Raw genomic sequence first — 26,486 nt, forward strand, 5'->3', positions numbered from 1 at the left:
CCGAAGGGCCAAAGGATAAACGGCTTAAGCCGCGAGGGACATATGCTCCACACACCCACACAGTCGCCCTGTGCGGGTGTCCAGGCTGTGACTGCACGAGACCGTACACGTTGGGTGTCTCGTATCATGTGCACCAGACAGGGTGTAATCTAATAGGATCAACCGCGATTCTCCGTCACCGTATGGCCACGTCAGCGTATCACATGTTACCCTTGGGGCAAGTGCGTATCGGCTTGCCCGGAGTGCACCCGAAAATAGTTCGGAGTGCACCCGAAAAGCCATTTTGCTTTATTTATCGCCAGAGTTTAGCTCCATTAACTCAGGAGGAAGTGCTTTCCACTAATGCTGTGAAGCGAACACAATGAGTATGTAATGAATGTTTGCTCATTTACCCAAGCAACTTCAATTATTGCTCAAACTGCAGCCAAATTCAACCTTCATGGTTATACCAGCAAAGCCAAACGTGAAATATTAAAAACTCAATTTAACTAACTCTACTGCAGTCATCTCTCTCAAGCAGAGTTCATTAGAGTTACTAGTTTTTGCCTCATACGCTCATAAAAGCACACAGACGTCGTTTCCTGCAACGCGAAAAACCTCGAGATTCGCAAAAAAAAAACCCAAAAATTGCATCATTTCACGGATGGGTTGGGCACGCTTCGAACTTCTCAAACTTTGCAGTCTCTAATTAATCTGAACCGCCACAAGTTAAGCTGTTGCAAGCTGTGGTATCCGGTTAAAAGTTTTTCTTATGCTCGAGGAGCAACCAAGGTGACTGCTTTTTCGGTAGTAATCTCAGTAAGCAAACCATTTCACCATAAGTCGCATTAACCCCCAAAATCAAGCAAACTTACAAATTCCCATTACACGTAACATCAGGATGCAGAACATGGCGTGGAGCCCACCGTGAACTTCGATAAGAATTTGTTATCCACCCTGTCAGGGGGACATTTATCGGAAAATGAGGTTTTGTAAAATGAGGTCTTTACCGTGATATTGGTACTCTGCATTATGCAAATAATTCTACACACATCGACGAAGGGTTCCGCCACTTTCTATCGGCACTTGTTGCACACAACCTGCTTGTTGTTCGCATCATCGTTTCACCCAGACAAAAAAAGGTTCACTATCAAAGGGAAAATGAGCTCAAAATGAGTGAGCATAATAGGCATCTCTCAGCAGAGCATAAGCGGGTTTTTTATGCCATACACAGAGCACCACTCACGCCGTTTTGCCAGTAATAACGTGTGGCTTTTCAACATATCTCGTATTGGTGGTGGTGGGCGTGAGAAAGGGGCAAAAAACCTCCCGCACAAACAACCATCATTATCAAAGACCCATTCCACGGCTAAACGGCTCGCAAACGCTGCGTCAATACGCGTGGCGCGCCAAACGCGCGTAAGTGACGGCGCATAAAATCTACATAACGAGATAATAGAAACAATTTATTTGACTGGATTTCTCTCTCCCACACACACACACACACAAACTCAGACTACTCCACTTTACTACGCAGTGGAGAAGCTACAGACGGCAACGGTCTCGAGCAGTACCATCTCTCGAGCTAAATGAACATATTTAGTGAATTGGATAGCAGCGTTCGGGCAGACCATGCAACAGAGCAGGACGCGCTTGGGAGCGTTCGCAAGCCGCGTCGTGCAAGACAATCAGCGATATTGAGCACCATTTGGATGCAGATTGCAAACATCAACACCTGGGTGCAAGTGCTGCAAAGATGCGCAAGTCTGATTGGGGCACAAACGCGGGAAGAATTTGCATGTCGAAAGCATGTTGAATATTCTTTGCCAATGGTGCCCCTTGCAAATTCATCGTAAAGATTTCGCTTCCAATCGAGACTCAACGACGCAACAATCAACAATTACTGCTGGCTTGAAGCGGTCGGAAGCTCTCCAGTTGCTATCGCTGGACTAAAGCTATTCCATCACGCTCTACTTGCAGCAGAAACCTGTACTCATATTCTAGCTCACAGAACCGTTCCATCCGATCAGCATAACGAGCGAGCAGCTGCGTCGCAAACTAACTCTGCACTGAAATAGTTTCATGCCAAAGAAAAGCGAAACTACCGGCCCTCATTGAAGCCCCAGTAACACCCCTATAGGGAGGTGGTTGGGTGTCCAGAAGTGTCAGGGTAGAACGTTCCACTTGAATGCCCCTAGCTGGACGATGCGTGCGCGTTGGTGCGAGAGCAGCCAATGCGGCCGAGTTTGCATGTTAATTTTTGCCCGCACTCTTGACGCACGAAACCGAAAACCGACCACGCTGGAGAAGGGGGAGGGTTGGGTTGGGAAGAGGCAAAAGTGGAATCCCATTGTATATGCTGGATAGCTTTTCAACTCGCTCAGCAATTATGCGAAAAGATACACGGGAGCGGGTACTTCTACCAGCATGTGTTCCCGACGTTCACTTTCGCTGCTCCAGAGATAGACAGTGATGTGGTGGAACAAAAAAAACGGGAAGAAAGGAAAAATAGGTTTCTAGTCCAACGGTGTCACGAGCAGGGTGTTCCAGGGTTTATTATGGTAGCTTCGGTGAAGAAATTACCGAGGTCAGACAATGAGCTGGAATTGAATAAAAATAGAAACTCCACAACTCCAAGGTAATGCCTTTACAGAGGCCTGGCATAAATGGGAAAATTAACTTCAATTTTCTGTTGTTCTTTTTATTACAACAAATGCCCTAATGCTCTTAAGTTCATCAGGCTTGTAAGCATTTGTATATCTTTATCTATAACTGAAATGCTTTGCTAATAGCTGCCCTTTTTACATGTGCCAGTTTGCCATTGTCGAGCGGCGGAAAGCTTGCCGCCACTTATTCGCTTCAGCAGAGCATTTAAATGCACTCCAAGCTCACACGTATCGCAAAATGATATCAAGCCAACTTATCACCACTCGAAACGCTGGCGATGGATCGATCGATACCGTGAACAGCTTAATAAAGACAACGCACCTGACGTATACATACACCGTGTCGCACAGATTGCACCGCGTTGCATTCCTTTAAATACAACATTTCAACAATGCACTCGGTATGACGGTGAATGCATCGCCGTCTCCGGTGAGACGATAATGACTTGGAGAAATTACCTTTTTTTATGGTGCAAGATGTAAAATAGTACTGTACCAGGGTTTTTTTTACTGGCAGTTGTAATTGCTTTGATTGCCATTTGCTAGTCAGTGACATCGGTGGTATTGTGAATATGGAGTTGATTAGGCGTTACGATCAATAGACGCGTGAGGGCAAAAAGAACATTGAACTCGATGATGTCTGATGTCGTGCAATTGCTTGGTTGTCTATTTTGAATCCGTTTATTCCAGTAGAATTATTGCAAATAGTTTAGGTCGTCAAGATATTCCAACGGCAACTATGAGATACCTTCGTATCTGCTAATAGTGTTATTAGAAAAGGCCTCTGAACAATTGATAACCAATGCCTATTTAATGTCCGCACTCTATTCCACGCTATCCCGGATGTGTCATCGAATAACACCCGAAACACACCGTTCACGTTAATGGCAGATTAGCCCTATCACCTTTGTGTTTCTGCCATCCAAATCGAGTAATTAAAAACAGCACTATCTGATGCGCAGATCTCGGTGCCGGTGTACCATCCCACACATAGACACTCATGGTTATTGATTTCCGCATCTAATCCAACATTACAATCAAGGAAATTCAATTTTGATGTACCTTTATCCACACGCCACCTGCTCCGCTATGCCTACAGCACGCTATCAATTGCTCTAACATTTAGCCTCACAAACACACACACACACACACACACACACTTATCATCACCATAGTGGAGTGGTGTCGGTGTGACCAGGCGTACAGAATTGACCACCAACCGTGCTCACGTGGCCACCATCCGCGTCCTATCAGCAAGTCGGCAGCGTGCATACCTCCGTGATGCTATCGACACCATTGTCGTAATTAGTACGTAAAATTTATTACCCCACAGGCGGACACGAGTACACGAATTTCCGGATGACAATTTACTATGCTTCCAGGTGCTGGCTTTACCCAACCCACACACATACAGTCACTAATGCCAGGAAGCAGTAGGAAACAGGAACAAATTTAAATATCCTACATCCCTGTCACGTGGCATTTAGTACGTTCCAATCGAACCAGGCCGAACGTCCAACAGGCAAGGTCTTACTTGGCCAGCAGACATCAATTCCAGCAGTCCGATAAAAGAGGGGTTTCCAATGCCAGTCGAGGGAAGGCTTTTACACGCATATTTCATCGGGCCAATTAAATCAATCGATAGATTTTTTATGCATCATGTACCTTTTTTATGCCTCTGAATTCCAGCAGCAAACAAACATCGATGCTGCTGATGTCAGCTAACAATCTCCACCATGTCAGTAGTTGGGTCGATAATTGATCTATATTTCGCGCTTGGAAATGCACTAACAAGAGCACACAAAAAAGGCACAGTACAATTTGTAATCGATTATGCTGGAGATTGGTACACTTTTCGAACGATGGCGCACTCACCAAACGGGGGAAACTATTCTTTCGATGAACCACGTTTTGCTGTAACAGGCTTTACAAAACATCAACCCATTTTTCCCACAATAGAACCAGCGCGCGGAACAAATTGCCAACTACACAATAGCCACTGGCAAAATTATCGTTGTGTTTGCACCCCCAAAAGTGACTCCAGCACCATTCCAGCCTGTCATCAATGGCCGCTCATCATTAATCGCACAACCCAAACCGACCGACCGACCGTAAATCCAATTGCGTCAACGTGCTAGCTCAACGACCGCATCGTTCAACTTTGACTCCCAGCATCACACTTCCATGAATACATTATACCTGCTCGGGAATGTTTAAACGTATTACGTGCCGAGTGCAAATTCAGTGGGAATCAGTCCAAATGGTACCGTTTTTTGGTATGCGTCTGATGTCAGCTGTTTTGTTCCAAACATGCTCACTCTCTCCCTGGTTGCCAGTCCAACAGGTGGTTCGTACGTTCTAAAACGCGTGCTTAAAATTAGCGCCCGAAAATGAAACCGAAAGCCGATAAACTACCGTAAAACAAAAGTTGTAAAGTATTTCCCACGCCACATCCTAACAGCTCCGGCCAGCTTCGACAAATTTTCAACGTAACAGCGTCGTAAAAGCAAAAAAAAATCGCGACGCTCGGAACACCTCACAAGCACACGCTAGACGAAAAAGGTTAGATAATCCACCTGACACCAGAGTTCCAAAAAGTTCCAAAACCGCCTATTCCTCTCAAATCTTCGCGCGTATCCATACAACCTGTGACGACTCCCGTGCCACATCATTAGTAGATGATGCCTCGCTGGGTGGTGGTTTATGAGCGGTGAGACTTCCCCAAAAATTCAACGAAGCCCCGCGAAGCCGTTTATGTCTCGTTTATAGTAGAAAAAACGGGACAACTTCCTCGTCACTGGTTGCGTAGTGCGATGCTGATGTCCGGAGGAACCGAAACACACACCTTGCTCCAACACCACCGTATAACGTAATATTCCAGTCCACCCTACTACTACTACTACTGCTCTGCATCTTTTCGCGTGCGTTACGCGTATTACGAGGTGTGATTATCAATGCTCCACCCAAGATACATCTCTATACGAGACCTCATCCCCCATATTGCGCAACAGAAACCCCAGCCCCAGCTCATGCTGTCGATAGAGAAAGATTCACCGGTTCACAACCCGGGCCTCGGGCGCTCCGTTACGCTAATAAGCCTAAATCTCTGCCCAAAAACACTGGCCCGAGCTCGCGAGCAAAGCGGAAAGAAACTACTATGAACGCCTCGCGGGCAGCTGCTGCTGCTATTTTGTCGGCTGCCTTAGGGGAACAGGGTGCGTTTGCGCGTAAAACAAACGATTAATTAATCGAATGAAAGGAGCATCCATGAACACACCGGGTACTGTACAATGCCTGAGAGTTCGTTTGGTTCGCGCTCCCCTACTGGTGCGAAATCCGAAACTGTATAGGAAACCGATTACACCTAGCTAGCTTCTGGTGCTTAATTAGAAGCTGTGCCGGTGGCGTTGCTTCCAATTGATCAAATTTAGTACCTTCTTCCTTTCCCAATAAGCCGAGCTACTTTATTTGCCAACTGGCTTTTTTACGGCAGTAAATCATCGCGCCCGTACTTAAACAGGCTCATTAAAAACCTCCCCATCGCAGCTGTCTAGTTCTCTGCATTAAGGAGAAATTGGACAGAGCTTCTCGTTGCTTTTTACAGGGTAATTAAATCTGAAAGGTAAACAATCAATTCGAAATATTTTCATCGTTCTTCTCCAGAATGCTTTGCTTTGTTCTCGATTGCCAAAAGCACATTTCCACCTGATTGGTTACGGTTACGAAATCCAGCTGTTACGATGTCAGCTGCAGCCACGGAGATCCGAAATCATATCAATTTCCATAATAACATTTCACCTTTACCTCCGCCTGCTTCGGGACTTCTTGTTACATTCTTCCCAGTTGTGTGTCTTGTGTAACCGACAGTCTGCATCAGATAGTTTCGAGCATTTTGCTGGTGGTTGGCTGATAAGCACGCCACACACCATTAAAGACATGAGTTACCGCTTCTCGAGTGAAACGCACCCTGCTTCTAGATACCGAGAACCGTTCCAAGCAATGAAAGAGTGCGCATTCCAGCAAACTTCATCGCATGAACTGATCTCAATCTAATGAGCGCTCGATAGTCGGGCAAAGCACAGCCACAACTCTTCCTATTGACTCAACATTTGGCCACAACTCTCCCCCGAAGACTGTTGAAATCCATACCGATTTTCGTTTGTTTTCGAGCACTCCGTTTCATAAGCACCGGCAGCCGATGCGCAACACCCCCGGGGCAGCACCATTTCGTTGATTTCGGTAATCACTGCCATTATACCAAACATTGCAATCAATGGGAGGAAAAATTGCTCCCGCCAGATGTACCGAGCTGCGTCGAGGAAGTAAGAGACGCGTGGAGTTGGAGGTGCATTAGAACATCTCAAGAAATGGTTCAGCAATTGAGGCTTCTGGGATAACAACCATACAGTGGTGCAAATGTGCAAAATTATAGCCTTCAGCAGAAATACACACCAGAATTGGGGATGGGTTGAAATTTAAACACTGTTTTGCTGCTCGATTTGGGTACCGTTTTCGTGTGCAATTTTCCGAAGGAAATGAGGGTCATGGCGCCCTGTGCAATTTGCCAAAACACACACTGTATTATTTGCAAACAGGAACGTGTGAAATTATTGTTAAAAGCGTTTGCTCGATCCATTCTTGAGTGTAGGTAAATCGTTATGCAAATGACGATGACTTTCAAATGACTTCTAAGACACTGGAAGAAAATCTTCAAGCATCTTGCCACACAAAGTATCTTTATCGCCGCCCTGCAACCACTTAACCTTCTCCAACGCACGGTAAGAACACAAGTGTCCAATTATGATAACTGAAACTACGAATGGCTCATAAATCACTCGCCCCTGGAACATAACAAACCCCGACGTCATGGCTAAAGTCATGCGTGTCGCTTGTTACGCAAAACACGCATTCACACGCGCGATGATGCAACGACGAGGTTTGGTACAAATTTGCCTACAATCTGCAAAACCGACCGGTTCTTCCAACAGTCTCCCTCTGGTACGGTCGCCCATTTTACGGCACAAAAGAACACACCAGTACACACCCAAAGCATTTAATAGAGCTAATGATGAAGATAGCACCGGAACGAGATGGTTATCGTGTAGCACAGGGTGCGAAGAAGCCCTCCCGGAGAGCTTGATTGCAGCTACTTAACGCCCTAGCTCTAGCCCTCCATTGGATAGACTGAGACGTTCCCCTCAAGATAGACACACGCACCAAGCTTCCAAAGCTAAACGAGGTGTAAATTAGCTCGAGTCAGCATAAGAACACAATGCCATTACTTCATGGTGACGAAGTTCTCTTGACTCGCTCGGATTGAAAGACAGACTGCCCGTTTGTCTCAAGCCCTCATACCCGCAGCAGCTCATGTTGCAACGGTCCAACGACACTGTGGGTACTGTGTTGTGATGCTGCTGACTACATCTCCGAGATGCTGCTGGGCTACTCGGCTGAATAAATATGATGTGTATCTATCCAGCCTTCATCCAGCCGGGGGCCGGTGTCTTTCATCGACGGCAGCAGATCCGAGTGCGGCTGAGTGCAATGGGAAAAGATAAACATTACCATAATTATTGTGACCGTCACGTATCATTAACACATTCCGATAATTGGCTGCACAACTGGAGCGTTTACAGAGTGGGGAATCAAACGCTGCCCAATCAGCTGCCCTTCCGGGCCACCGGACGAGGAGTTACAATTAACTGAAGGCGATGTTTGAAGAGAGCGAGATTAATAGACATCAATTGGACATGCTCAAACCCGTACTTGATAACCTGCTCCATGTGCAATGGGAATAGCTTTAAAACATGACATCTTGTAGGAGCAACTCTTTCACATGTTCGCGAAGCAGTGAGGAGTTCATGATACCACGGCAAAATATTTTGTAACAATCTTCAACATGCAGTTGGCTTACAAATTAACATCAAATCAAGCTTTCCGCAGACAAACTGTCCATTGTAATGGAAAGTAATGGAGCGACATTTCGCCACTACGACTCCCCCCTCTCGATGACGGAAGAACACAAATTGGATGATTTCATCTACCTACAAGAAAGGTACTTCCGGCACTTCCCCATTCCGTGTTCCCGTACGTATAAAATAAATACATCCAGCCACTACCGAGCCCGTCTAATCAACCCCGCGAAAGCGCCGAGAAACATTAATCACACCTTGCCGGGCCACCACCCGAAAGGTCACCGCCAACACTTCCACACGGTTTAGCTCGAAGAACTAACTTCCAGATCCGATTATTCTATTCAATCCATTCACCACTCGAGCGGTTGTTGGGTCGGGTTTGCTTCACTTCCGGAAGCTCCGCTTGCGTGAATCTCGAAACAACTCCGCCGGCGCCGTCGCGCAAGGTGACGACAAAGTCCAATTGTCGCCACGTCGCTGCCGAGGGGAAGCGTGTGTGCATGGGGAATGGAGAAAGAATGACTCGCAATCACGCGATAAAAAGTCTTCATCTTTCTTTCTGGCCGGGACGGGAACGAGAAACCGAGACGAACAGTTTAAAATCGCATTTCGCACACGGAGCGTTTTCGATCGGGAGTACCCGCGCAAAGCTACCCGTGGTAGCACATTCGTTAGATATGCAAATACAAACGGGCGATGACATTGGCGATGATTTATAGAAAGTGTGTGTCTGGGTGTTTATTCGCGCGAAAGGAAGCGCAAGAATCCACACGTTCTCGGAGGTGTTTGGCCATGCTTTGTCCTGAATCAACTGTGTATCCACTTTCCTGCTTCAATGGAAATTGGTTCCGAGAAGTGAATCGAAATGAAATTTTATATCATCATGCATGACTTTTTCGGCGTTGGAACAAAACAAACATCCATCCGTGCTCAATCAAGCTCGTTACGTTTGCAGCCACACTCGGATTAACACGTCAGAAAGCAACCTAGATAATCCAACCGCGGGAACATCTCGTTATTCAACTTATTTTTCGACAAGATAAAACCTGACACGTTGACATGCCGTGTCGGGGAGATGGTGTGCCGGAGCGTAATGGAACTCCCGAGCGTCCCAAGTTTTATGACCGATAAAAGCATACAACAACCTCGCAGGATCACATTACCGAGCATAGATATCTAACGGTTCGATTCGGTGTGTGGAATCCCTTCTAGACCACTTACCAGTTGCGAGGTGACAGTTCCAGCTTGTTTTGAATTATTCGCAGCGGGTCGCCTCCGCCCGTCGTCTTGTACAGGTTGCTGGAACGATCTCGCCTTCCGCGTACGTTCGTCCCATTGCCGCTCATGGAAACGCACACTCCACCAGCGTAGCGCACGGACCCGGTAGCACTTTCGATATGCGTGTTATCTCCAACCACAAAAACGCACCATATGCAACAGCATCAGAAGCAACACGCAGGACGGCAACGGGAAGAATGGGAATGGGGAAAAAATCAAACCGAAAACAAATCACCTAACACAACCACCTCCAGAGCAGAGTTTCTTGTTAAATCTGAACCGGGATTTCACTACAAACTAGGCGTTCACCGAGTCTCCCTGCTAGGTGCCAGTGACCGGTCCCTGGTGTCCCGGTTTTTTACACTTTCATTTCACTTGCTTGATGCTTTCACTAAACTCAAAACACGGGCGTTGTGGTTTTTCTTTCCACTTTGTTACGCGTTTGACATTTTGGGGATGCAACATTCACTGGAAAGGGCCATTAATTAGGAAACCCCGGGAACCTTCTAATCAGTCAAAGGGCTGCAGTATGCGTTACATCTCTGCATTGGAGATCAAATTTCTATGACAGCCCGTCGTACCAAACGTCAATAGGCTTCCGCTGAAAGCGGTTAATTTGATTGATTAGATCAGCAGCGGAATGTTACCTAACCTAATCCTTCAGAAATACTTTAATCCCTTAAGCCTACGTTCAACCCTTTCCCTTTTATTCAGGCAACACTTTCTCAATCAGATAAGCTGTAAAACGCCAATCTCTAGCTTCAAACCATTCGTGTGATAGTCAACCTCGGTGAGCTGATATTGCCGGCGTTGCAACACCTGCCATCGCGTCCACTTTAGAACGCGACACATTTGGCAATACCCGTGGAGGTACTTTAATTTCACCTTCACCACCGGGATCTGATTGCACCATTCCACCGGTCACCGTTCTACGCTGCAATCAAAAGTGAAAATATGCTAATCATCCTGTCAATGGGAGTACGCGCGCGTTGCGTGTTTGCTGCGTACATTAAGCGCTGCATTTAAAATAACCACCTCGCGGTTGCGATCTCGCTTCTTTTTTTTTTTGCTGTGCCTTGTTGTCACACCGGCGTTGTGCCATGATTATTAGAACGGAAAGCTTATGCCGGACAGTTTGCTGCTGTGACCGGAGCTATGACCCCAACCGCCGCCGCCGCCGTTGTCGAAAAAGCGTTCTAACGAAGCAGCTGCGCAGGGTGAACGAATCATGCTTGAACTCATTCACAAACGGTCACGCACGTGTTGATGGACTTTGAGTGGCTGTATGTTTTTGTTTATTTTTTTTTTAACATTTTGCAGGTAAACTAAATAAAAGCATAACTCGAGTTGGCGTGGCACGAGTAGTTTTTTGCCCCGCTTTTAGCTCTACACTGTTACAAGATTGAGTAATTTTACAAACAAACACATGCCAACGTTGAAACAGAAGATAGAGCCGCTTGTACACTACATAATGTGTAACACAATTTTATCGTTACAACATTTTTTTTTCTTTTTAGTTGTTTTCCACCACCTGGTTGAAGTAAGCCACAAAGTTCATTGCAGGCCTAGTACATTCTCTGTCTGCCCCGGTTCGAGGGTGTTGGGCAGTGGTGGTGTCAAATTATAAACACTCAATCTCGTACACCACCCTTCTCAACTAAGCATCGGCCCCCCTCAACTAAGCATCGGTCGGCGAGCAGGGCGATGATGTTAATTTAATTTAAGCACTAATCACCAATTAATCAAACTCATTTTTAAACGTTCCATCACGTACGCGAACGCAAAATCAAAGCCTCATACGCTGGTACGCCACCGGTCATGCCGAAAAGCCTCCCTCTATGGGAGGGTAGGTGGTGATGATGGTTGTTTGCTTGTTGTTTGCATATTAACGCCTTCGGTACACGTGAGGCATTAGAAAATCGAACACACGCTTTAGCGCACTCGCACTCTGTGTGCCGGATTTTCCTACCATGTTGCACGTCGCGAAAAATAAACAATTAACTGTTTTATGATGGGGGGGGCAGGCTGTACTGTACAATGGATGGTGCTGAAATGCTGCTAATATAAAATACACCCCCCACCGAGCGGGGGTCGATCACGTACTATCTTTGCGTTTGCACACTGACACTCTCGCGCCGACTGCCTCCTCTTCTTTGCCAATAGGGCCTATTTAGTATTGTAACTGCTGGCGTGAATGGCAAACGGTTTATCTCGCGCCACGGATTGTTTCTCACTCGCTTTGCCGTTGGCGTGATAAGCAGATTGATTGCTTCAAGCCGTCATTTTAAGGGCTGCAAAATGGCAGGCTCAAAAAGGGCTCAAAACGGACGCATTTTGACGTTCGAAAGGGAATCGAATTACTTGTCATCTTCAGGTGGCCGCAGATAGACAACCGTTCGCTTTTTTCTGTTTTAGAAAGGCTTACACACATTACTTTCACAACACACACACCCAAAGTGTCAGGGGTTCACACAGCACACACACACTGAAGGCCCAAAAAGTCCTCATCTGCCCAATTTCATGCTACGTCCAAAAAATGCGCACGCTTATTTTCATAAAAATCACATCAACTATCCGCGTTCATGCACTGGCAGTAGCGCGCGACTGCGTGGAGCGAGATTCCCCCGGTTTCCCGGTGCGGTGCTGTGCCACGCCACCCCGTGTCTCTCCCACACTCCTAACACTGCTTCTAATCGCGCGCGGCCCTTCGAATCTTCAAACACTCTACACCTTCTTCTCTCGGGGCACGGCGGAACTCTCGTATCGTGTGCATGCACTTCAACGCACTTGAACTGACTCATCGGAGTGACCTCGTTGGTGACTTCAAGCGGCCGCCGCTACAACCAGCTACAAAACGTATCTTACACTCCGACGTCGTCGTCACTGGACCATACGCGGCATCATCTATCTCCTCTCTTTCTGTGTGTGCCATACCCTTCTACCGTTGCTTTTCTGACTGAACACGGACACACAACGGGACGCGAAACGTCCAAAATTGCTATCGGATTTCCTGCTTCTCCCGACCACCACCACCACCCGCGCTAGAGAGCTCGATGCGATCGAACGATTTGCTATCACCTTCATGTGTGAGTGCGAACACCACAACACACCAGAGAGGAGAAGGTTCATTTTCTTGTCATTCGAGCCATGTGTGATATGGTCAGTCAAGTAGATGGTTGAGTATGTGTGTGTGTGTATGCGATGATATTGGAAATTTTATTGCTCTACACAATGATGACACAAATTAAACAATACACCGCCGCGGCACCGTTCTGCACGTTTCTACAATCTACAGATAAGCGAGCAAAAGCGGAAGTTGAGAGCAAAGTATAGTATTGTTAAACATCGGAGTTGAAATATTCTCAATATATTCTCTATTATTTAAGAAATTTGTTTTCTATTATATTTTTTATCCAGGATCTGATTGAGATAATTTGAACAAATTAAGAATAAAAATCCACAACTCGAACTACACATCACACATCGACCAGCGCCGGAATCTCTATGAGACTTGAACTGAGAGAGCGTGTGTACCTGCACGGTGAGCTCGCGGCTGAGCTACGAGGCCAGTAGCGAATAGTGACGTTAAATTGCCATTTAAAATGACGCATTTAACATAACAAATAGATTTAAATTACATTTGAGTTTAGTGAAAGCATAAGAAACCACTCTATCACACTTTTCCTCAAACTATTTCTCACTCTTTCTCTATCTCTTTCTCTATCTCTTTCTCTATCTCTTTCTCCCTCTCGATCTCTCTATCTCTCTCTCACACACACTCTTTATTTTTACTTACAAACGAACGCGGATGCATTGCAGTAGAAATAAAAATGCAATAAAAACCCTACCCTCGAAAAGCCCAAAACCACGCACTGATTAGCGTTGATCGCCCTGAATCAGAGGTGCTGATGAGATTATTATTATTATTTACCCTCACACACACACACACATCTACCAAACAACCACCCTCCGTCAAAAGAACCAACCACAGTGAACTTGTTAAAGATCGTGGTGTTTTTTTTTTATTTATTTGTTCAATGCTTCAATTTCTCAGTTACCGTACCGGGCCGGGCAAAACGGTAGCGCAGCACGTAAAGAAGGAATAAAATAAAGCTCAAACTTCAGCGCCGAAACTGTTCATTTGTGCGTCTCTCTTTTGCTCCGGCGTGGGCACTGACTGACGGTACACGGTGCTGCAACCGCGGTCAGTACGCGTCAGTGCAATCCGAACGGTGTAACGGTGTCTCTGGAAGATATGGCGCGAAGCTCCGTTTTTTTCCTCCATAAAAAAAACAATCATCCTCCCTAACCATCGACACCGTCAGCCCTTCGACAGCCGATTCTGTGCCAACCTTGTCGGAACCTCATCGTACATAGCGAACGATGTGGCTTCACATCTGACCCTCCAAGCGCTGGGTGTCCGCAATGTGGCTGTCTTTTCATTTGGGCAGAATCACTGTCCATCATTGTTTGCTGCGGCACCTTTTAAGTCCACCACAAAGCGCTACACACACACACGTACACAGGCAATTGTTTATTGGAGGGCTTCATCATTGCAGCCGTCGACCCGGACGACCCTTATCGGATTTGGCCAATTGGGCCAATCGAAGGCCTTTTATCGCACGCAATCGATTAATCGAAAAAAAACGCGCGCACGAACGTTCGCTATATCTCCGGATGCCGATGCCCACCAATCGATTTGCCCCAAGGTGGTGTTGTTGGTGGCCCAGGAAAGAGTGTGGGGGTTTCTAATCGCTCTTGTGCATACATACCCAGATTACCGTTGTTTACAATCAATCAGCAGGATGTATTCTATTCATTTCCATGATTGATTAGTGTGTTGCAGATTTTGGATCATTGTGTTGCGCCGCAAAAGGTGTATTGAGGTCGCACAGGCATAATCCTAGGAGTATATGGCTTAATTTTTCTACCTCGCTTATTGTTCACTATTCTTAGCTTACAGCGAACAATCACGTGGAAATCATTTCCCTCCAAATGAATGGTTCATCATTAATTGTCTGCCAAATGCAACAAAAACCTGTTCTTCCTAATATTCTTTCCCCCCCTCGGGTGCAGGAAGAATCGTTTTATCCCTATGACGAACCAATCTCCCAAAAGAACGTAGATTCAACAGACATCCAAACAAACGCTAACAAATAGCTTGCACGGCCAGCCGCGGCTAGTTTATTTATTATTTTACGCTCATCTTCAGCCCGGCTCTCAAAAAAGCACGGGCACGAGCAAAATCCGCGCCCAGTCACAGCGCTGCGAGATTGATGGAGTAATTTGTGAAAATTAGCCCACCTAATGGTATTATAATTATGTCTCTGTCCCGAAACCGTTTTATTTCGCTTTCAGTTGTTTCTGCACTGCGCCTCCAAAAAAAAAAAGAGAGAAAGAAAAAGAAATGCTCACCAACGGCGAGAAGAAAAGCTGAAATGCAAACCAAATCTTTGTTGTGCTCCTTAGCTTAGCGATGGGTTTTTTTCTGTTTGTGTGTGTGTGTGCAAAGTTCGCTTCCTTTTCCCATTGCAAATACCATAAATCAGGTTTTAGGATGGGGCATGGGGAATCCCCCGAAAAAAAAGAGACAGTCAGACAGTTTCATACATGCGCAGCCAGACGATTACCGGAACGAAGCTGATATGATTGAAATTTTGACAAAATTAACGAAGGGAGAAAGCTTTGGCCTGATGATAGCAGACGCTGGGGGAAATGAGTATCATATTTTATTTTGTTTTACTCTCCATTTTATTTTATTTTTTCGGTGCTTCCCTTTCACAGCAGCATTACTTTGCCTCATTATGCTCGTTTCCCCCTTTTGCTTCGTGAAATGATAAAGAGAAAGGATTTGGATGTCAATCGGAAAATTCGTCATGGCTGCGGCTCATCATCCGCGTGCTGTGACGACGAAACTGCTCGGTGCCATTTTTAATGAGTTTTGGTTCCAAATTAGTTCCTAGAATCCAGTTGTATTTTCATGCCGCTTGCTTGCCCTAAAACCAGCCGCTCTGGGATAATAATGTCTCCTCAATTACAAACATACGCAAAGCGTTTCACATTTCAGCTTGTTCAACAATAAGCGCCATCAATTTCCTTTTACAATTATTTCCTGCCACGCACACTCTACGCTCCAGCATTCTACCAACATTGTCCGGCTATTTTAAGCATCATTACACCGAAAGCCATGATACCCTGGGTAATCAAATTCAATCAATTAATTTTCGCTCATCAGTCAGAGGCTTTCTGTTCGCTTACTTTCAATCAAAATTGTTCCTGCCGGCGGCTCTAACTCAATTTGCACGCGGACTAAAAAAAGATGCCTTGCATTGTTTCACGAGATGCACAAAATGGTTTATCAATGTTGCTTCAAGCACGATTGCAACAGCAACCAAAAAAATGGTTCGCAAATTTTCCGCCCCACTGTAGGTGAAGCACGGAGCGGTGTTTTCCCTCCTCCGCTATCTGCACAATGCGCACTCTACACTTTGCCACTTTCAATTTCCCTATCACTGACCTCGTTGATGTAAGCATTCGCTCACTGCAAACACTTTCCCGACCCGGTCGAATCCTTCCACCCCTTCCCCCGCCCCTCACCCACACGCCAGTGAACGTTTGAATTGCGTGGACTTTGTGCGATTGTATGCCAAAAGGTTGAACTGACGACGACACTGACGTCAATTGGCGATATGATTTTTTATCCTACCTGATCGGACTTTTTTTTGCTTGTAAACTAACGAGCTCAGGCAGTGGTGAGGGACGCACGGAAAAGCTTAATTAAAATGCAATATATACGGAAACAAAGGTCCGCGGTACGCGAACCAAAAAAGAGAAATTATATTTTTCGTTAATTAATTGCTCCCGCTCGGCGCACTCCGGTGGAAGAGGCTTTATCAAACACGCGGTGGTAGTGCATCGATATTCCTTTGGTGCAACGATGCAGGGCGGTAACATTTTTACCCACCGCTAATTGATTGATCGATTGAGTGTGTGTGTGTGTGTACGGTGTTGTTGAAGTACAACTCGCTCGCCTTTCAGCGGCACGATCGGAGGCGTTATTGGACATGGAAAAAGGCAGGCACGAGCAAACGAAAAATGGCCCCTTGGTCGGCTTGGATGTTGGATGTGTAAATAGTTCGGATTGTTCTTAAATGCCTATGTTTTGAAGGCATTCAATGCCTGCAGCTAAACCAGCTCGATATACATGGATTATGATTGATTTAGTAATTAAACCGGGCGTTGCATTTTCCGGCCACTGCTTCGAATAGCGGCCAGTGACTTTGATTGATTCAATTTTACTTTAATTGGAGGACTTTGCTCCAGCGCCTTACACTTTTATTCACAATTAGGACAATTAGAACAAATAACCATGTTTTTATTTAACTCTATGAGCAAGAAGATCTCAAATCCACCCTTATTGGACTCATGAAGATCTGCCAAATATTGGTTTTTCCGTTTAATGTAATTATTTATGCCACAATAAGGGAATCAGTCCTTTCAATAAGGCTCTCTTGTGTCTCTCTTTACACGTTCAACGATTGATTACGTGAAGAAAAATGATCAAGTTTCTCTAAATGATGCTAAAATACCCACTAATTTCCTTTTCGACACACTCACAAACACACCTAGCTCGCTTTTCCGCACCTGCCGTCAGACGCATTCGCAATCACCAAGGTGCCGAGAGAAGCTGAGCGCAATTGGCGTGAAATATCCGATGCAAAAAGGCGGTAAGATACCGGCCCCGTGTGTTACATTTATTAATGCTGTCTGGGCGTTTTTCCCCTACCCATTCATCATCCTTGGCGTGTCGGCGCCAAACTTGGTAGCGCCTACCACGCAGCAAAGGCGCTCTCCCGCCCTGATCGGTAGCATTTCATCTTCGCGATCGCGTGAATGGTTTGCCGAAATTATTTGTTTAATTTTGATGATGAGTCGCTATTGATCTTTACGCAATCGCCGTTTTCGTTATGAAAATGATTCCACGCCAGGCAGACACGACTTTTCCGACCTTCCCCCAACCCCGAAAATACATCGCCTCGGGACACACCGGTGGAGCGCATTGTAGCTGGGTGAAACTTAAACTACTTCCACCGCGACGGGGGCCCGAAAACTTAGGCCGCTGTGATAGGAAAATTTAAATCATTAATCTACGTCGCGCGCCTGCGATAGTTTATCATTTTCGGATTTAATTTCACTAAAAACGAAAGTGAGGGAACTGAAATGCAGCTTTTACTACTGAGGGAGAGCGTAAAATGTATTGTCTGGAAGAAAATTCGTCTCTATTTCTTAGCCTCCGTCTCGGATCTGCGCCCAAGTATGAAGCATTATCAGCAAGAACAGAACAGATTCAGGTCGAAGAAAACTTTAATTTACCATTGCACAAACCCGTGGCAGCACGTCGCAAGGCGCACGGCACGTACACACGAGCGGGTATGAATTACCGAACATTTATTTTACTTTGCAACAACATAAATTTATTTTGGCTTTACACTAATTACGTGATAACAACGGCGCTTTGTAAAACAACCCGATTGTCATCCATCCACGCAGCAACATTGCGTAATTAAACGGGGCTGGACAACCTAGAGTACAGGTGAATGTAAATTAACGAAACATTTTCATGTCTCTTGCGACACGTACGCTCAAAAGCCGATAGCCAGCTTACACCCTTACAATGGTTATAATGTCTACAAGATTGAATAAGATCAGAACAAAAGAAGAAGAAAACCCACAACTCGATTAAAAAAGCCCTTCCACCCTCAACTCTCACCGGACACGTACTGCACGTTGCGGTGCAGCACGAGCGGAACAGCCCATCGGGTCGGCTGGAGTGAAAGCCTTCTCGCGCCCGGCCAACAATAACAACATCTAGCTAATAGGCTACGGATTAATTATTCCACCAAAGGGTCACGTAGACGCTAAACTTTACAGTTGACAGACCACTTAACACCGTGCGGCCAGGCCAAGGGTGTATCGAAACGTCCGAGGCCGAGAAAGCCGCAAAGAAGCGAAACATCGGAGTGGGGAAATCTCCACTTCCGAAAGCAAGCCACCCGGGGCACCCCCGGGCGTGTAAGGGAACTTTCTCTCCACGGTCAAGCCCTTCGTGGTCAGTCAATGAGCCACTGCCTCGTTTTTTTTCGGGCGATGAAAGATGCACAACACTGCACCGTGGATGAATTTCTACGCTCTTTAACCAGCTCAATCCGATAGGTTTTTGTTTGCTCTCACACAACTCGGGAGCTGGTGAATCGTAGAAGAGGGTCAGCCTCGCAAGATCTTGAAGATCTTGAAGCGCTTTGCAAACCCGCACAACCGGCGCAGTATCGGTGTTAATAAGATGAGTACGCGCAGATGATCGGACGCGAATAATTGGGCCAATTTCGTACGCATCGATTTCGTACGCCTTCCGTGCTCACCGTTGCATACCACCGTTTTGGGTAAGAAGGAAAGAAACATACAGAGAGTGAGAGAGGACGTAGAGAAGCTACAAATGGCTATTAAAAACGCAATGCAACGACCAACAGCATTAAACCATCCACAACAACAACAGCTCAACCCCTTACGCCTCACGCAGTCTCGCCGGCATAGTGCCGTGGGGCTGGTGATAATTGTTCCAGCAAAAAGGGTTCTCTCCTTCATCATTCAACGATGCACGCACCCATCACACACAATCCATCTTTCATCGTCAACGCAGGGCCGATATGCCGGGCGATTTTGACTGAGCAGCAGCATCTATCAACGCGATCAACACGAGCCCTGCTGCCACAGAGAGAAAGATGAGATGGTACTCGGAAGAGGAGTATCCGCAGGAAGGGAGCTGCCGTAACCTAGAAAGCCAACTCAGCGAGGAATCGTGTGTGTGTGTGTGAGTGCCTTTTGTTGTTGTTTTTTTCTTAACTGTTACGCTTGGTAGGCACGTGTGTGCCGTCAGCCCGCCAGCTCACTAACGGTCAGGAGAGCTTTCCGCACAAGTACCGGTGGATATGGCGCCTCACGCGCGGCGGCTGAGATGACGGAGAAGGGTCCAAAAGTCACAAACAAGCCTCTTGCTACTCCCCATTAGCTGACTTCTGAAGTGCTTGATAACAAGCATCGCTTAATTAAAGCATCCTAATTGTAAGCTCACTAGTCGTACTCACTAACGCAATCTGTCGCGGTTTCTATCAAGATTCGGGAGAATCAAGCAGGGAGAGTTCAGGTGTCTTTTCGTGGGGAGGCTTTTCGCACTTACCCAATGTCACTGAACTTACCGGGAATAGAAGTAAGACATTACCGCTAGAAATACTGGCAGGCGATAAGCAGGCAAGCGAGCTAGACACAACGTTAGATCCAACGGAAGCGAAATAGCAGCACAGGGGTAAATCTTGCGTGTAAAAGCGCACAAGATTTTAATCAAGTTAGCGCAGCCGAACGGGCCCGTCTAGAGCTGCTAGAACCACGTTACCGTGCAGTTCCGTTATGCCCGTGTTCGTTAGTACAGCACAACCAGCGTGGTCTGGGAAGTTAGCAGCTCATCTGCCTAATTGCCACAGCACCAGGGGCATGGCTGGAACCGACTTGGATGTTCTTCCGCTTATGGCATGACTCAACCGGTGATCCATGCCAGGCTACCATACAGCAGACCCGCCATATCTGCATACATCGTGCTCTCTGTGTGGAAAGTACAGTTTCAGAATAAGTACCTCGCGAAGCAGGTAGAATCGCAATCATTTGCATGATTTCTTCTGACATGCCGCTAGAACACTCTGTGCTTTCCCACATATCTAGCTGAAGATATCTAATGATACAACAACGGTGGCGGCGCCCGCAGAAAGCTTTTCGGCTACCAGCGGCGTGCCTACTGTTGATTTATTTTATTTTCTCGCGTTCCCGCATGATGATCTACAGCGGAACAGGCTCCTATTCTTCGTCTTCATGCCCTTTTTGATTCGATTAATGATCATGGCCGTTGCTTCTACACGAGGCGCGGAAGGTCCAATGTGCATCATTAGCTACGAGCCGAACGTGTTTAATTCGGTATAAAAATAATGTTTACACTCCCTGGAAAAAGCAATTTATGTGCGTTGTAAAGCAGCGGAGAAATCTTTTGATCGATCAACATTGGCTTTCGCATGCCGAGTTCAGGTTGCAGGTTGTTGCCCTGCCATTACTACAGTAAGAATTGTTTCTTGCATTTATGTCAGACGCAAACTACTTATCTCCAAAAATACACTTACCTTTAAAATTGTTACTCCGTTACACGCCGTTGACGTACTAGACGTCAAAAACACTGTTTACGCTGTCACCGCTGTTTGACTCTTCTTCAACGACTCCTCCTCCCACTGCTGTCAGCTGCCCGGCCGTAGACTGCTCCCCCGTACAAGGTCACTCCGATGTCAGTTCTCGCTGCTGCACTCCAGCGACCCATGCTACCAGGGCTCGGCGACAGCACACGGACGTGCTAGAAAACAAAACAAACGAACAAACGCAACATAAGCTAACTGACAGCTACTAGCAGTAGTGGCACAGAAGACTGTGACTCAGCCATCGGAACAGCGGCTGCACAGTAGCCCCGGTAATGTGAGCTCGTAATGAGCCAATTTGACACAAAATGAAACAAACATCGCGGCACTGGAATCAATGTCAACGCTTTCTCAGCGAGTTGCATCGGTAGCACTCGGTCAGCGACCCAGCCCGAATGACGGTCACGGTAAGCTCGGAAGAGATGAAATGCATCGCCATAGCCCCTTAACGACTGTGAGATTTGAGAGGGAAATTATCGGAAAACCGTGACAAACTCGTGTTCGCAGTCAACAACAACAACGCACCGACACTGTCCAAAAAGTGGACCCCCGCTTCATTCGTAACGACCCTTACACAGAAAACCCATTTTCTCCGTTTTCTGTAGAGACAACCGAAAAGGGTAAGCTGCCCGCTGTCTGCTGCGCTGGGAAACGCTGCCATTGAGTACCCGGGCACAATGAATAAAATATCTTACACTTTTGTACGCCGAATTTGACTCACTTTTTCCCTCCATCAATGTCACGGCCGATGATGACGGTGGTGGGTTTTGGTCGTTTTCGGGCTGTCCGATTGGCCTTGGCTTTCCGATTGGCGGTTCGCAGGCTTTCCTTCACTTTTGGGGCTTAATTTTAGCCCGATTTCGTCACCGTTCCGGAAGTGCCACGCCCAGGCGCTAATGTGAATTCTGGTTTGTTTTTGTTTTCTATCCATCAATTCCTCGTCCCGTGGAGCAAGTAACTACGTCTCTCATTTACAGCCAGTTTTTGGGCAATCGGTGTTTGGGTTTGCGAGTTAATTTTGATGAGGGAAAACCTGAACGATCTCAGTTCCATGAGAAACTAGAGCACATCCCGGTTCGGGATATTATGTTTCATTGTGGTAGACATTTATTTCTAAATTAGAAACACGTCAATACTTTGACGGATGAGATCTTGAATGACTCTTCCAAACTGGAACTTAAAAAAAAAGCTGTTAATAGCTACATTTGGACAATTTCCGTGACATCAACCTTCGCTTCTCTCCCATTGCTGCACAAAACGCAACAGCAATTCCCAATTTGATTCGTTCCCATCCTGCTCCAATGTCCAACAATAATAATTGCTAGACCCTGGCTTCAAACGCGGCTCTAAGCAACGGAGATGATCGCACAACGTGACCCTTCATCTTCCAATCATTATTTACCGTCTTAAATGTTGACGAGTCTCCACCCACCCAGTTGGAGCACCTAAGCAATGGTTAGAGAGCCTGAAATTGCTGAGGAACTAAAGATCAGAGGCGGCTCAATCGCTCTTTCCACCATAGCATCAATCATTGTCCGGCAGACGTCCGAAAATGATACCAACGGCCGGTTTACGCGCTACTCGGATGTCCGGAAGAATTGACTGAATTGATGGGGTACGTTTCGGACGGAACCTCACGGCCACGGTGACATTGATAGCTTGCAGTACCCCCGGGGTGGCAAGAACAAATTCCTTTCCGACGTGGCACGCATCACACTTGATTGATCGATTGATAGGCACTGGGGGATGCATGACAGTCGAATTGACAGTTTTGTGTTTTTTTGGAGGTGTTTGTTGTTGTGGACATGACATGGTACCTTCGACAAGTTTGCAGCAGAATTGCATTCACTGGGTGTATTACATTCGTGTTCTCTTATTCAGTTGCTGATAGAAGAGGTCCCAAAAACGTCAACTACATATAAACTCCAATATTCCCAAAAATGACAATCTGCCTATCATGACATCAATTAATTATTTTTCAAAGGCCTTCACAAGATGACAAGATACTTAATGTGAATCGTATTGTAAATCAGTGGGTATATTCTCCCAGTGAAATGAAAACCCAGGCTTTCACTGTGGCAAATTTCACTGCCATTTTCTCATGCAACCAAATATTGATCAGCTTCTCGGTGCCACCATAGTACGTCCTCCTTGTGAAACGGAAAATCACAAAAATCCCATCCATCCACGCAGCTGCAGATCTTCTCTGCACCGGTCAAAATAATACCCCACCGGGCTGTATTGATTATTATTCTTCCTTTTGCAAATCTCAATTAAGCTTTCCACCGGCACAACCGGCATCCGATACTCTTCTACTACTAGGCCAACTTTGGCCGCGGTCTCACGAGCCACGACGGTAGGAAAACAAAAGTAATCCTTCCTATTTCCCACTCCACCCCTCTTTAATTCCCCTTTCCGGTGGGGCACTGGCGAGAAGGCCACAGTGAAATCGACAATCGGGGAGGTGAAAAAAAACCACAACCCGAGCCCCGATTTGACTGCGCTTTCGCCCGAACCGAGGGACGGCCCGACCCGTCCGTCCACGCGCCAACGATTTACATAAATGAATTATGCAAATTTGTAAATTTGCAACCCACATCTCGCGTGGGTGCGCCGGAGGGGATGGATGCGCGAGGACTCACGCGCGGTGGGGCTCAATCCGTTGCACCTGCCGACGTGGCGAAGGCGGTGGGAGTGGTGCATTCCGTGGTTCATCATTGCAAATTATTTCGAGCAAAAATTGACCGAATACACGAAATGAATGATAGCTTGTTCACTGACTTACTTCACTAAGTTTTGCGCGTGAGAAACGAACGGGGATGGTTGTGATTTATTAGGGCAACAGAGGGAGCTCCACATACATGTAGCCCAGTTTTGGATGGCTAATAAATCTAGCTTTGTTTTGTGATAGCGCTAAACGCTACTGTGCAGCATACCGAGCACCGAGCTTATGTAATCTAGCCAACGCGCAAAAGCGTTGCTATTTTATCTTGCTATTTCATCTGCGCTTAATTTTAAACCAACAATTTCCGTTTGCCCGAGGCAAAGATAAAACCTTAAACCATCATTTGACCAATAAATTTAATCATTATTAATCTTAGTCTTTTGCGGTAACTTCATCGCATATTGATCATAGCTGTGGTAGCTACCACAAACCCCCACCGAAAATTTTTGGACACATCAAACGCGGTACAATAAATATAACGTGCCATGAAATCACCATTTCCCTCCTCCCCCCTTTTTACAGCTCATCCGTAAGCGCGTATTTCAATAAACACATAAATTTCGGAAGCCCTGGCACAAGTGCATCCGACACATCCACTACCCCTTGCCTTCGCTGCTGCGTACGCTTCAGTTAAGCTTCGAAAATGCGACGAAATTTACTGCACTGCAGAAAACCCTATTTCCCAATTTCCGATTGGATGGGCGACGAGACACGATGGGCGGAAATTCTTCACACTCGATAGATGAACACGTCGGCAGGGGAAGAAGCGCGAGGAACGAACATAACCGGGCGAGAATGGAAACTTTATCCGCTTCCCCCAGTGCTGAAGCTGAAGCGTTTGTTGCAAAATTGCAATTTAAACCGAAAGTCATCCAATCGATCGCCGCGCCGGTTGAGTTGTCAAGCCCGTGGGCACTTGATTCTCTCCAGGCGCCGCTATTGCATGGGTTGGCCGAGGGGGAAACGTTTTCCAAGTGAAATGGTATGCAAAATCAATCATCCTACCCACTGCCCATCACCTCCCAGCAGCGGTACCGGCGGGCTGATGTGTGCCCTCTCCCTCTCTTTCTAACTCTTGATCTACGAGCATGTGTCGCAACGCATTCAATTGTGACGATGTACGTATGCACCGCATGTGCACCTTTCCGGTGCCGTACTTCCTCAAACATCGAGCCACATTTCGCCCGTGCATCCTTCCATAACTAATCGTCGCGAGTGTGATTCGAAATGAAATCATTTCCTCGCGGGTTTTGGTGTTGAAGTAGCACTCCTCTACGTCCCAGGAGCCCAACCGATCCGCCAAGATCGCAAACCGCGCATTTGCTGGGGTTCTCATATTGACCCCCGCCGGCGATCGAATTAGAGCGGCGCCCCAAACAGATTGAATTTTGGTTTGGCACGGCGCAAATGTGCGCCAACAAACGTCATTAATCCACAATCAAATGGCGGAGATGATCGTGACAGCACCACACACGCCACAGCCAATAGATTGGGATCGTTTGTCGAATCTGATTGTCTTATTTAAATTCACTGATGAGCTTTCTTCTCCTGATGAGGTTCGCTCGGGTTGTGGCTTCGTGAAAGTGACACTTAGCTCCGGCAGCTCCGCGATCAGACCACCGTGAGCCACTGCGATCTTCCGCCAGCCGAGGGGAAGTGAATAAATTTAAAACAAGAAAAACATCTCCCAAAGCCGTGCGCGACATCATCACGGGGGTAAAACCGTGGGCAGCAAATGAGGCGCGTACGATCATCTTCGGCTACTTTCTACCACATCAAACGGCAAACTCTGGGCAACGGATGTTGGGAATCCGATAACGAAATTGCACAACATCCTATGGTTGAGGAGCAAAAGCTGTTATAATACTTTTTTTTTCCTTCTCCCTAGCGTTCCTGTTCAGTTCCTGCTGGCGGTAAAATGTCCGTTAAGTCTACCGATGATAGGCTCAAGGTTTGCCGTCAAGGTCGACTGATTTCGTTAGCGGTTCATCCCGTTGTAGCTTAGTTGCTACTGATGTATTTTTCAAAATGGTTAATTGGATTATCCCAACGGGACCAATCAATGATTTCAATTAGCTCTGTGGTACTTTGAACGATAATTAATTATCTCCAGAATTACTGTGCTGAAGGTCAATCAGAAACGCGCGAAGAACAGATGTCTCTGAATGACCTGAAGGAGGAACCAACGGTCTCATAGATAGACATGCTGTATTCTATGTAATCAGATCTTCATTCTTTTGAAATAAAGCTGTCTTACAAAATAAAGTACTAGATCTTACTAGAGACAGATTTAGGAACACAATATACAATGCCTTCGATTACATTGAAGAAGTTAAGGAATGAATTTATGTCTACAACCAAAAACGGAACCAAGAGTTTGCTTTTATCTGCCACCACATGCAGCAAACTAAAAAAAAGATTATCAGTTTCGATTGTTACTTTCATGCAGTGACGCACCTCTGCATGAATATTTATTCCCTCCGAAAAAAAAACCTTTCCAATTCACACCAACTCCAACACTCTCACCGAGCGTTTTTCATGAATATATGAAATCCACATTCCCTACCAAAATGAACGCTTTGAACTTTGGCTGGTGATTGAAAAACGTATCGCCATACTTGGCTACGATTTGTTATCA

The 26,486-nt window shown here is 46.3% G+C and overlaps 1 protein-coding gene across 5 annotated transcripts in view; it reads right to left on the reverse strand.

Annotated features, from left to right (window-relative positions):
* The window catches only part of LOC120955232 (myosin-IIIb-like), a 51,689-nt gene that overhangs the window by 16,970 nt on the left and 8,233 nt on the right, over positions 1–26,486 (reverse strand). Inside the window, exons 1-2 of one of the 5 annotated variants that reach the window (XM_040375915.2) lie at positions 12,773–12,888; positions 9,782–10,306 (exon numbers count right to left, since the gene is read on the reverse strand). The exons of 1 other annotated variant lie outside the window; for it this stretch is intronic. In XM_040375915.2, coding sequence (XP_040231849.2) covers positions 9,782–9,906 — 125 coding nt within the window. In that variant the 5' untranslated portion in view covers positions 9,907–10,306; positions 12,773–12,888. Of the gene's footprint in view, positions 1–9,781; positions 12,889–21,057; positions 21,282–26,486 lie in introns of those variants that run through there. 3 more of the 5 variants (XM_040375912.2, XM_040375917.2, XM_040375916.2) reach the window with 3 other exon arrangements.

Source organism: Anopheles coluzzii, chromosome 3 (assembly GCF_943734685.1).
Source record: "Anopheles coluzzii chromosome 3, AcolN3, whole genome shotgun sequence".
NCBI lineage: Eukaryota > Metazoa > Arthropoda > Insecta > Diptera > Culicidae > Anopheles > Anopheles coluzzii.